We start from the raw sequence: 13,464 nt of genomic DNA, 5'->3' as shown, positions 1-13,464 counted from the left end.
TAGGTTGTACGGTTTAGGAAATATGCTCCGGACAAACAATGATTACAGACGGACGGACGGACAGACAGACAGACAGACATACTGATGGCTATATCCCCCCGTCATTATATGTCGGGGGGATAACAAGCCAGTAGCTATTTGAATTCCGAATATCAAGAGGTTCTTCCCGGAGGCATGATCCGAGACTAGACACTGACGCAAATATATATGATTGTGATAGATAACAACACTATCGCACAACAATATTCAATAGACTTTTATAGCAATAAAACAATACAAAATAAACCGTGGTAAAATATAACTCAAAACAGAGCTGCTTGCTCCAAAGTGGAATCATAAGGTGTCATCAAAAGTATTGATATATTTCATAAATAGCAAAATTCATCTGTAATCGTGTCAGTCACTCTATCATCGAAAGATATCTGAAATATCACTTATTATAAGGATTAAGGATAATGATATGTAGTCAGTACATATAACATGATCGATGACATTCATAGAAATAGTACTTGGGCTGTTTCAAGGAAGACGAGAAATGCACATTACCACACTACACGGGCATCGTGCAAGTGTACACACATAGTAGTAACACTTTCAACTATCTGGTTCAAAACAATGGTCACAAACAAAACCCTAACTAATCTCATTTAAATCAGATCTTAGTTCCCCGCGATCTAGTTCTCCCGCGAAAAAAAAGATCTAAGGACACCCTATTAGGGATCACGTCAGAACGACCTTTCGGGAACTTTGATCGACCAAAAAAAGTCGACATTAGCCAACCATAAAGCAGCTACATTTCTCGAACACAAGTTCCAAACTGGTGACTTCCAATCCGGACTATGCTTTGAAAAACGTTTTGACAAAGTTCTCGATTCAAAACTTGAAAACTGAACAAAATATCATTCTGGATGATATGATAGATGGCTGAGATTGTATGGCAGTATTTCCCATGGGTTATGCAATCTCATCCGGTCAAATGTTTATCCCACTGAAGCAAGTGATAGACGATGATTTTGACGGAATGCCCCATGTTAATCTTTTCGAGGTTGCAGAAAACACATTCCAAGGCATTGGTGACCAACTCGTGTTTTTCCGAAACCAGCCAAAATAGCGACTCCTTAAAAAACTAAGCGCAAACGGACCAAGTTGAAAGAATTGTCAACTCGTTGCGTAATGATATCACGTATATTTCCGCCATGTCCGAATATGTGTTTAAACACATCGGAACTTACCCTATTTAACTGTACCTAGGGTATATTTTTAGATGCAAGACATGTGTGAAATAAAAAATTATTCCGGAAGGATTCTTTGACGAAGAACATTTTGATTTGTTTGTTGTTATTTAGCACATAACATTCATTGGCGAGTGTTCTTGCAAGGTGGTGACGAATGATTCCAGCAGTCACTTTCCCTATCTGGTAAACGAAGCTCCGATAGGTCGGACGAAAGGTCGTTCTGAACTGACCCATAATGGGATGTTCTCAGATCTTTGTTTAGCGGTAGCGAGAACTATGATCTGATTTAAGTGAGAATTAACCCTAACAGGCTATATTAACAAACTTTAACTGAACATTTCTGATGCCTTTAACCTTTCTATCACAAATTCCACATGTATAGCCACGGTCTAGGAAGACCGAGTTGTGCCTGAGTAAAAGTTGACCATAATTAAAATATCCAGACTATTACGACTTTTACTGTTAGCTCTGCTTTTCTCCTGGAATCGTCACTGTATCCCGTCCTCTACCGGAACTGCCCATGTGGTCCTGGATAATAAGTTTAAGATGCCAGTAAAACCCTCCACGTCCAGACTGACTAACCATGCAGGGCGTCAAGGCAGAAGTACCTGTTCGGGCGGGTAAAACTGTCCGGTAAAATGCACGCTAGTCTACCAGAGTTTCCTGTTCTGGTGGAAGCGCAGCATTCCACCACAGACCGAACATGAGGGGTAGGTCTTGCTGTCCTTCTTGGGGATGTGCCAACACTTGCTGCAGCGCACTCGGTACTTTCTGTATCTGTAACACGAAATCACATATGCATATAGTGCCCCAAAGTACACGTTCGATACATAGCACTCGCCCTGTAGTGCACGATCAACAAGGCGTAAGTGAGTATTTACTACGATGATTCATCCTACAACACAACTGATGACCTTACTTAACCTAGCTACATGGACCGTGTGACGTCATGCTAGTTTAGAAGCACTGGCTCGACAGTGACAATTCTCAACTTTAATGTGTATTCTCAATCCAGTTGTGACTAACCAGCGCCAGCGAGGTCCTGGGAGTGTAGCAATGTTGGTGCCGAATGTTGACTGGTATAATGTCCCCACTACAGCCTTCACGCACTGTGCATTAAACTACACATCGATACTAGTCTGCTATCAACAAATGTCCTCGCTAGAGTGTACTATGAAGAACTGTACCATGTCATGGAACATTTTATTTTCCCCTCAAGAGTACCCCACCTCCCTTCTCGGAGACTTTAATACCGATATCAGTCATGGACACATTCCATATAGTAAATGTAACAAAGTAAAAACATTAATTTACCATGTCTTGATAGATATTGATTCAGTGAGTGAGTGAGTGAATATTTATAGTCACATCGGCAATATTTCAGCCATATCGTGACTAAATCAAGTAAGACAGTAATAATACATACAATTTTATTATAAAACCTGTCATCAAAGGTCAGTAAAATAACTAGATTATCACAGATGTACATTTTCAGACTAGTATGGAACCATAAAAATGATACTACCATAAATAACAATACAGTATAAAAACGGGGCTAGGGATCGCCAGCAAGTAAAGGTAGGCCACCATACTAGGAACCGTGGGGACTTCTGCTACCTGCACGGTTCCCCAGCAGGATTTACGCTATCCCTTAGCTGCTGGTGATTATCATCAAGTTTAGCCGAATTAAAACAAACAAGTATACTACGACTAAAACGGTAGTAGGAATAAACTGACTTCGAATGATGTGGACTTGCATACCTCCTCGGAGATATTGATTCAATAGCAGTGTTTATGTCAAAAACACTGGCGTTCCATATCATGTCTCAGATCACTTCCCAATAGGTGTTTGTATACTTCATCCAGAAAATATTGGGTACTATCACAAAGGCAAGTGAAACTAAGCTAATGCTTACTATGGATGACACAGATAACAATTTCCGTGGCATTGAAATACAAATGTAACAACTCTCACTTTGAAAAAAAAAAAATTGTCGAAATCTATGGGTTACTTGCGGTAAAGGCAAATATAAAAACGAAGCAGCTTATGTTGGTTGGTTTGTTTGTTTGTTGTTTAACGCTGCACTCAGCAATATTCCAGCTATATGGCGGCGGTCTGTAAATAATCAAGTCTTGACCAGACAGTCCATTGATTGATATCATGAGCATCGATCAACGCAATTGGGATTGATGACACGCATCAACCAAGTCAGCGAGCCTGACCACCCGATCCCATGCTGCTTATGTAAATATATAGCAGTAAAAGAACTATTAAGTAACAAACATCGCCATGCAAAGCACCAGTTGTCTAAATATAGATTTAACGAAATCTACCAGGCTGTTGAAGTGGATGTCAAAGAATTTTACAAAACCACAAAACGTTGCAAACGCTAAAGGGAAATAATGAAAAGATTTCCTGTGATTCTAAAGTTTGTAACGATGGAAAGAATATTTGCAATCTGTTACGAATTCATTTTCATACACTAGCTATTTCTTGCCCTGGTCCATCTCCCTGAGGCAAGGTGGTTAACTGGCATTTAAGTCCACTTTCCACCGGACATTTACAGTCAGTTAGCTCCCTTGCTTAGGGAAGATGGCCCTGGTGTGGCATGTGACTATGTGCATGGTCAGAATGTAAAAGAGTGGGTTGCTGATACTGAAACAATGGATGATATAGATAACGACACCAGGTAGCAATTGCATTATCCATTCACTGTAGAAGCAAGTAAAACGACTGAAAGTACAAAGGCTGTTAGATCTCTGCTGCATCATATTGCCTTAGTATTCTATGGCTTATATATTAAACAACTGTATGATATAGGGATAACCGGTAAACTCTGGAGAATACTAGTATTAAGACTCGCTTATAGCTCTATGATGAAGTCATGTGGGTGCTTTAAGGTGTGTGTTTAGGGGGTGGTTATAGCACCGCACTATAGTACACATTCTACATATGCGCCCTTACAATACAGCAACGTAGCACCAACCTTCTTAGTGTATCCCTGATATTGCACCAGCCATATGGCCAAACTGGAGCTCCAAAGGGGGATTAGTGGATTGGGTTACTTTATGTAGGTAATCGATCATTGTCCAGAAGCTTCTTTTTGCTCTGGCTAACGTGACGGAAATATGTTTGCCCTCAGCTGTTTTCTTTCAACTTCGCTTATATAACCACTAGGGGCAGGCTATCTGTGACAAGTACATGTTATGCAGTTAAAATAATTTACTCTTCTAGGGATAGCCCTCGTTTGTATGTATCAATAGGTCCACACTAAAGTGATCACCTGATTCCACACGCATTACACAGAGGGGTGCCGTCCTCTGCGTCTCGCCACAGGGGTGTGCGCCGGGTCCCACAGGATGCACAAACCTTGGCTGAAACATAAGAAGGGCTGTCAACTTTATCTTTGTGATTGTCATATATATACGAACGATGCATGTTACCATTTTAAAGAACACTTTCTGTTACCATGAGATACTTTATATAAGTTATATCTATGATACTATGAAAATTGAACACTTCAGAGTGAGTGAGTTGGATATTCCAGTTATATCACCGCGTGTCAGCTTAATGTTGGAGGAAACGTTTTCCACTTCGGTGAAACCGAGCATGGGTATGGTGCTGACAAACCTAGAAACATAATCGGGGCGAACCGGGATTCCAACCAACAATCATAGGTTTCTGGCATGCCCAAGGGACGCAACTCCGCACAGCGAATCGCGGCGCCTTAGACGACGGCCACCTGTGCCCCCACTTCAGAATTAACTGTACGACACACACCTCCAAAGTTCATGGTAGGGAAAGTCTCACGGAAGTCTTCATTCTCGGAGCTGCTCTTGCATTCAGATACAGAGTCATTGCGCTTGCGCGGACATTTGGTGCCCATGAATGTCTTCTTCTTACCCGTCGCCTTGCTGTAAAGAAAATTCCATTTTGTTTCACTTTACTATGCATGCATGATATACGTGAAAAAAAAATAAATGAACGAATGGCCACTGTGAACAAACTAGTAATATGTTCAGCTTATTAAATGGGTCGTTGAACTGTCTATTATATTCTTAATAATAATAAAAACCATCTAAACTCTAAAGTCTAAGCTCATTATTTGTTTTGCTGGTTCATCATCGGGAACAAACGAGTTCAGCAACGTTTAGTAGTTTCGGCTTCTACTTCTATCGATGATTTCAAATCTGGAGGTTTTGATGATCACGGGAGGACTGTTACTGTGTGGTTCCGTAGGAAGGTTTCCGTTGCACGTGCTGCCGACGATGAAGCATTGTGGTGTTGAAAGAAAGACGTTAGCATGGTGTATAATTCGAACAATGTGCGGCAGTAGAATTTCATCATAATAGGTTTCTTCCAAAGGTAAACTTCCCGCCCACATCATTTCGCTGTCACCATCAATATGCAATATTCTACGTGGGACGATGTTCTTGCGTTAAAACACAGGGCCACGGATAGCCATACTATACTGACTGTACTGATTACATTATAAAAAAGCTCTTTTTTTAATGTAATCAGTACAGTCAGTATAGTATGGCTATCCGTGGCCCTGTGCGTTAAAACACCTCTGACAGGCCGTCTGGCTTCGATATCTGCCTCTTGCATTGTATGATCAGAATGCCTTCACAATCTTATATTCGCTGCTGTAGTACTCCTTTGCCGCTCATGACGTAGCCGTATGAAGCGATCCTGAGCAGAGAATAATAATGTCGGCCACGTGACGTACCATGCTGTATTCATATGTTAAGCTTATGGACTTGATTCCAACAATGGTTATATTCAGTTTGTATCAAATGATATATTCATGCTTCACATATCGTATCAAATGATATATATTTTATGCTTCATATATCGTATCAAATGATATATATTCATGCATCACATATCGTATTAAATGATATATGTTCATGTTTCACATATCGTATCAAATGATATATATTCATGCTTCACATATCGTGTCAAATGATATATTCATGCCTCACATATCGTATCAAATGATATATATTCATGCTTCACATATCGTATCAAATGATATATTCATGCTTCACATATCGTTTATGGGTTTAAGTCTTTTATAAAATAAATATGTAATCACTATCACCTTTTCGTATCCTATGCGTTACCTTTTTGAGGAATGTATATAGGATCGTTTAGGTCATTAAAAGATCGTGTGACCCGTGAAGATCCGGGGTCTCCAGCAACCCGTGCTTGCCCTAAAAGGCGACTATGTAAGAGGCAACTAATGGGATTGTCTGGTCCAGTCTCGATTATTTACAGACCGCCGTCATTAAGCTTGAATATTGCTGAGTGCGGCGTTAAACAACACACAAACAACCAACCAAAATAGATCGTGTGGATCTCAAATACGTTGGAGTATCAACCTTCATTAAGTGAGGGCCTAACTGCAAGATCGTCCGAGGTCTTGTTAAAATGAATTCACAAAAAGTGAAAGTAAACGCTTATAATTCCTATTTTGTACCTCGAACGATGTATACAAAATTTCACTTGGTACGTGTGACTTTGTGTGACAATGACAGACATCAAAATTATTTTAATTTTATGTTATCTGCTAAGACTTAGTGCACTATAGCTGCTTTACACGAATGCGTGGTGGCGGTGGACAGAAACATTAACAACACACAGCTTATAAACTTATATGATGGAAAATATACACTAGCGACGTTATTTTATGTACAATATCGAAACACTCATCCGAAATTCAAATATAACTCAGAAAACTATGGTGGCCGAGAGGGGACATCGCTTTCTCGCTTTATCGCTCTATTGCTTTATCGCTTTCTCGCTCTTTCGCTTTCTCGCTTTAACGCTCTATCGCTTTCTCGTTCTATCGCTTTATCGCTTTCTCGTTCTATCGCTTTATCGCTTTCTCGCTCTATCGCTTTCCCGCTCTATCGCTTTCCCGCTCTATCGCTTTCTCGCTCTCTCGCTTTCTCGCTCTCTCGCTTTATCGCTCTATCGCTTTCTCGCCCTATTGCTTCTTCTAATGACTAACCATAGTCATATGAAGTAATCGGGTGTTCTTTAACTTCTTTTGAATAGTATGTGCTGTAAATCTTGAAATTAACGTTATTTATAAATGCAAAAAAATTAGCGTAGACATAATTACCGTATTCGACGTAATAAGTGCCCAGGGCGCTCTCAAGAAAAATATTTTGGCGGGAAAAAAAAGTTGAGTTGAAAGATAAATTTCGTGGTTTATGCTGACAGCCTGAAATGTTTATGTACGACAGATATATTTTTCCCGAATTTAATTGCCCATAATTAAGTGTGCATATAACGCACGAGTGCGTATTATACGCGAATAAATAAGTCTGGTGTACATTAATCAATCGCAAGGGGTGCTAATTGGGATTGTTCACTAGCCAATATTTTAGCAAATATCGCCGTGGGCGTTGATTAGAGCGGGGCGTTTATTACTTTCGAATAAGGTAATTATACTTTGCATTTATGTCTCAGAAATGACTGTTGATAAGACGGCCTAACTGAACACTTTGAATAGCGGAAATACCAACTTGAATATAAAACCAATCAACTATCTATTTCCACATTACGGTTACTGAGAACAATATGTTATCCAAAAACTAGAAATTACATAAAGGACATCCGGTAGTATTAACCATTGCTTAGGTGAGGACTTCCACTTTGATGACATCTACTCCGCAAACAGAATAAACGTTGATATAAGAGTTGTTTTTAGGAAAACACTATTGCTTTTTAGGAAGTACGTACTACTCAGCGCTATTGAGCGGTGTTATTTGCTATTTGTTTTGATAACTTGGCCTGGGGGCGGGGGGTTAAATAGCTAAATAGGGTCATAAATCAATCAAATTCTTTTTTACGCAGAAATACGTGGATTGTTATAAAAGCACATATGTCTGTACTGTTAAATTATATTTCAGTAGATAGTGAGAAAATTTCAACATTCCGTCCATATGTATAATTTGAAATGCGACTGGAAAAATCTCAGCTCTCTTTTATGATTAAAACCCACAAGAGGGAATATTGCTATACCGCGAGAAAGCGATAGAGCGGGAAAGCGAGAAAGCGAGAAAGCGATAGAGCGATAGAGCGAGAAAGCGATAGAGCGAGAAAGCGATAGAGCGAGAAAGCGAGAAAGCGATAGAGCGAGAAAGCGATATTTCCCATAATGCCGTACATTAAAACGGTTTTTGCTGATATTTAGTGATACTGTAATTCTCACCGCTATTTTGCCTCTGATGATTATATTTTTTAAACATCTTGTAGTAGATAAATATGTTACAAAATACACACGTAATTTTTTCTCGTTTAGCTTGCATATTTTCTTGTAAGACTTAAAGAATACAGATAGTCACTGTTCATATTTTCATTTTGTTCATAGTATCCCCCCCATTTCTCCATCAAACTCAAAACTGATAAAAAAGACAAAACTATACTTAAGATATACATAACATATCACAATGATAGCTGATTTGGTATATGTTATAGATAATCATAGTAATGCATTTCATATTGTTATCAACCTTAACTATGTGGCCATACTAATTACTAACGCCCATTTCTGGTGTTACTCGTGATATAACTGGATTATTGTTAAAAGCGACGTGAAACCATCCTCACTCACTCACAGCGGTGTTTATCAAATTACTATATGCAAGTACATATATTTGTAGATTTGCACAAGACAAGAAACACAATTCAAGTTAAACATACATCAAATGTCAAAAAGAACATTTACGGACAACCTTATGACACACTGTAAATCATATACTACCGAAAACAAGTTATAGAACACCCACAATTATAAGATTGTATTTTTGCAAAACAATCAGCCATGACTAATTAACCATAGTCTTCTGAACTTCTTTTGAAAAGTATATATTTAGATTTTAACCTGATTTATTTAGAGCGTATTGCCATGATCTGCCACACGCTTTCGGCGTGATGGTCACATACAACTGAATAGGGCCATAAGTAAATCAATTACATTTTACGCAAAAATCGGTGGATTGATTTAAAATCACCTACGTCTGTACAGTTAAATTATGTTTTAAATAAATAGTGAGAAAAGTTCAACATTACCTCCCAATTGCAGCAGATATCACATGCGGCCCCTGTAGTGGTCAAGAGGGGATACTGCTTAACCGCGAGAAAGCGATAGAGCGATAAAGCGATAGAGCGAGAAAGCGATGTCCCCTCTCGGCCACCATAGAAAACAGATGTGTGTTTATTGTGAGCTGGATGTGGCTGGTTGCGACCTACCTGAAGAAGGATGATATCCTGAGTTGTGTCCTGTCCCCTTCCACCAGGGTAGTGAACCACATCGTCACGCCGCGGAAGTTGGGATCCCAGCATGCCGCACTCTTCTGGGGTTTCTTTGGCTTCCGCGCTTTTCTCCTGGATCGCGGAGTTGCAGACCGTGTGCCCCACGACTCCCCGCCCCCGCCGTCTTTACTATTTTCCCGTTGTGTGTGTGTGAGCACATGTCCGTCCCCTGCCTTCGGAGACCTGAAGCATATATGTCAGTAATCTAACTCGAGTGCACACGTTATTTCATATACCCCAACCAACTGGGACAGACATTTTAATGTTCTTGTATTCTTTCAATCAATCTGTCTATCCAACAATTCGTGGTTCTGAATGTTCATTGAAACATGTCACGTACCTTATCTCGTATAATATGATTACTTAGCAATATTCCGCGGTCTGGACCAGACAATCCAGTGATTGACATCTGAGCATCGATCCTCGCAATTGGGATACGATGACCTGCATCAACCAAGTCAGTGAGCCTGACCACCTGATCCCGTTAGTCGCCTCTTACGACAAGCATAGTCGCCTTTTACGGCAAGCATGGGTTTCTGAAGACCATATCTACCCCAGATCTTCACGGGTAAAGATGATTCTTCATGGTCTGCATCAGTGTGTGGTATTTAGTAAGCATGTCACTTTCTAAATGCAAGTATTTCAGTGCCAAAATAACTAATTTGCGATATTTCATTCAGGTAACATCTTTGTTTTAGCGAATAGTAAAGCAGATTAATAATCTTTTTATTCAGCCATTCATGCATAGAATCCTAACGTGTAGGTCAAAGTAGAACGGTTTACATACACGCACGATTGGACAGTATGACTTAGTATTATGAAGATTAGTTCGATTGATTGTGGTTATGTCCTGATCTGTGGCTGTGGCCAACATGATACATTTCAGCAGTTATAGATGGGTGGATGGAGAGATGGTTCACGGCGGACTGTAAAATTCGCCTGACCACCCGCCTCCTTATAATTAAAGCAATTAGTGTGTTATGGGGTGGGGGTGGGGGTGGGGGACAATTCTTCAGACGCGGAAACCACGGGGATAACATGCAATAGTGTATCTGTCGACTCATGCCCACCTACCGGTTTTTGCAATGTGTATCTTGTCCGGAATCAATATGTTTAGGTTTAACAGAACAGTCTGCTGCTCTTTTCACAGAATCTGTCTCCATTAAGGACTTGCATGGTGATCCCGTGTCTTTTCTGGCCATTCGCGAACATTGTGATACATTAGCAGAAAAAAACGGTTGGTAGTCCGTTTTCATCTTTTCTTCGATCTGAACACTGTCAATCTACTGTAATCAACTGCTACTTTGTAACTAATGTCAAACCCGCGGCTGGCCCTTTTCTTGTGCTCATTTGCATATCAAAGCAATGGCGTACAAGCGTGATGCACGTTTTGCACGTGGCGACCGTGTGCTTAACGAATAGCGATTTGCCCTGAACCTCTTTCACCGCAAGTAACTCTTAAACAATCTGGTCATTCCTCATTAAATTGATCAAAAGAATATGACAACTGCGTGCAGATTGTGTATTTAGCTTACTTTGGTTTCAAAATGGTCACATAGTGTTTGTTTATTGCATAACAGCTCTTCCGAACTAATTTCACAAAATAGTGAATACAACGTCGTGTCATTGGACCCTGATGACACGCAACAATGACGGCTATATTGACAACAAACTGAATTATATTCTCGTCGTACATTGGGGGGGGGGGGGGGGGTCGTTTGATATATTTCCTATTTCAAGTTTGTGAATGAGGCGCAACAAGAGAAGCGTCTGTAAAATATCCCACTGTGTACTGTGTATTATTGACTGGTGAGTGTGTGAGTTACAATTTAACACCACATCGGCAAAATTTCAGCCATATCATGACCAGACAAAATTATACATTCACAACAAACCTATTTATATTTGTTAAAATCCTGTTTGTTTTTAACGCCGCACTCAGCCAAAATTCCAGCTATATGATGACGATCTGTAAATAAGTCTGGACCAGACAATCCAGTGATTGACATCATGAGCATCGATCTACGCAATTGGGACACGATGACATGCATCGACCAAGTCAGCGAGCCTGACCACCCGATCCTGTTATATATTAGGCCTAACTCACAATACGCTTACTGGTGGTCAGCTGATGGGTCGTCTAAAGCATAGAAGGCGCTTAAGAAACACAAAGAAATCATTCATTTGTAAAGAATAAGAAATAGCATCAGAACTTCATAGGAATAACATCAATTTCACCCCAATGTAGCAGATGAACCTACTCAAATGAGATCAAAGGTTACCTCGAGACTTTACCTCTCCTTCAAATCCCCCAAAGAATTGTCATCTTTACCATTCCCACACCAAAGAGAAATTGGTCAGCCCAAATTATTCATGTGGTTGTGTAATGTGCGGTTAATCACTTAATTGTCTACGTACGTGAGAGCATCGTCAATACATGTCCCTACATCACGTCTTGCTTGTAGGACACTATATAGCCTGTCTCAGTCCCTGAACCATTATTTTCCTTTCCGCCCTGCTCTTTCTGTAATGCAAAAGCTCTAAATGAAGCAAGTCTAGATATTAAAGTACCACGGAAATGAAAAAAACCCTGTTTTTTCTATCTCAGATTTTAAATAAATGCAGTTAATAAACAAAATAGATAAATATTCAAACAACTCAATTAGTACTAATTGGGCCTTGGCACAAATACAGCGTATGAAAGTTTTTTATGTCTTTTTACACGTAAAAGTGTGTAAAAATATGAACAAAACAGACTTTTGTGAAACTGAGCATAACCAGGTGTTAGTAGATCAAGGCGAATGTCCATGACCTATGACACCTTGACGACAGGTGAAAACAGGTGCTTGAAACCCACGTGCATGTGATTTGTCAGTGGTTAGTGATTTGTGAGTGGCATTGTTTGATAGTGAATCATCGTTAAAATATCAGAACGTAAAAGTAACATATTCCCTTCTCAAACAACAACTAACATGTCATTATTATTATGTACATAAACATAGCTGTTATTTTTATTGTTGTTTTGATAACTTTTTTTCAAAGGCTAATTTGCATAATGCCTATAGCCTGTTTTTGCCATGTCAATTTGGACTTAGTTTTATTTTTGAATGTTGAAAGTGCCTACAAATTACCTCCTGTAAAGTACATTTTGTATTGAGCACCGAGATAAAAATAGCAAATCCAGACTAGTACTTTTCCAGTTGTTTTGTTATTTCGTATTTACATCTACGTAATGCTTTGTGTCGATTATTAAATCCAGCAAACAGGTGTGTTTTTTCATTTCCATGAGTACTTTAGTCAGGTACTGAATTTCTCATCTTACAGGGCTCCTTTTCAATTTAAATGGAGTACTTTTGATTCCTATCAAAATTCTTTTTTAAAAATAAGAGACTAAGCGTACGGTCGTGTAGGACCCCATCGATTCGCGGCTCTCGGTGACTTGTACGCTATGACCGACGATAATGAAAGCCAATAATACACACCGTCACCAAGGCCGTAGTTAACTTTTTTTTGACAGGGGAGGCAAATATTTGTACAAGTATCACTTGTCCCCAACTTGATTCAAATAAAACTGTTTTCTATAAAAAAAAATCTAGGGGGGCAACTGCCCCCCGTGCCCCCCGGCTGGCTACGGCACTGGTCACGTGTGTCGAAGCAATTGCCAAAAGGGCATGTGTTGACTATATCAATCACACATAATCTCACAAAAATAGCCAATATTTCCAATATTTAGATGAATTAACAACATCAACTCACACAACTACAACATGCATTCCTGGCAATAATCAAATGCAATATGTCGTTTAAGCTTTTCCCAAGTGTACTGTATACAAATCCAAAATACCCCAGACAGATCATGCATGTTGATTATTACATAAACTTCGTCGATAGTTGCTGCAA

The 13,464-nt window shown here is 39.6% G+C and overlaps 1 protein-coding gene across 2 annotated transcripts; it reads right to left on the bottom strand.

The window, feature by feature from the left end:
• Positions 1 to 252: 252 nt before the first annotated feature.
• On the bottom strand, positions 253 to 13,463 carry LOC124117949 (GATA-type zinc finger protein 1-like). 2 transcript variants are annotated; one of them, XM_046479974.2, is made up of 5 exons: positions 13,321 to 13,463; positions 9,502 to 9,747; positions 5,017 to 5,150; positions 4,520 to 4,610; positions 253 to 2,012 (listed from the first exon to the last, which is right to left on the bottom strand). In XM_046479974.2, exons 1-5 carry the CDS (start codon positions 13,335 to 13,337, stop codon positions 1,886 to 1,888), a joined length of 615 nt encoding a protein of 204 aa, XP_046335930.1. In that variant the 5' UTR covers positions 13,338 to 13,463; the 3' UTR covers positions 253 to 1,885. The 2 variants fall into 2 exon arrangements, with proteins under 2 accessions (XP_046335930.1, XP_046335929.1); XM_046479973.2 differs by lacking the exon at positions 13,321 to 13,463 and adding an exon at positions 10,639 to 10,897.
• Position 13,464: the final 1 nt, after the last annotated feature.

The sequence above is a fragment of the Haliotis rufescens genome, unplaced genomic scaffold (assembly GCF_023055435.1).
Source record: "Haliotis rufescens isolate VD_foot unplaced genomic scaffold, xgHalRufe1.0.p SCAF_2, whole genome shotgun sequence".
Taxonomy (NCBI): domain Eukaryota; kingdom Metazoa; phylum Mollusca; class Gastropoda; order Lepetellida; family Haliotidae; genus Haliotis; species Haliotis rufescens.
Note: the sequence above shows the minus strand (reverse complement) of the source record. Positions and strands in the feature narration are given on the sequence as shown.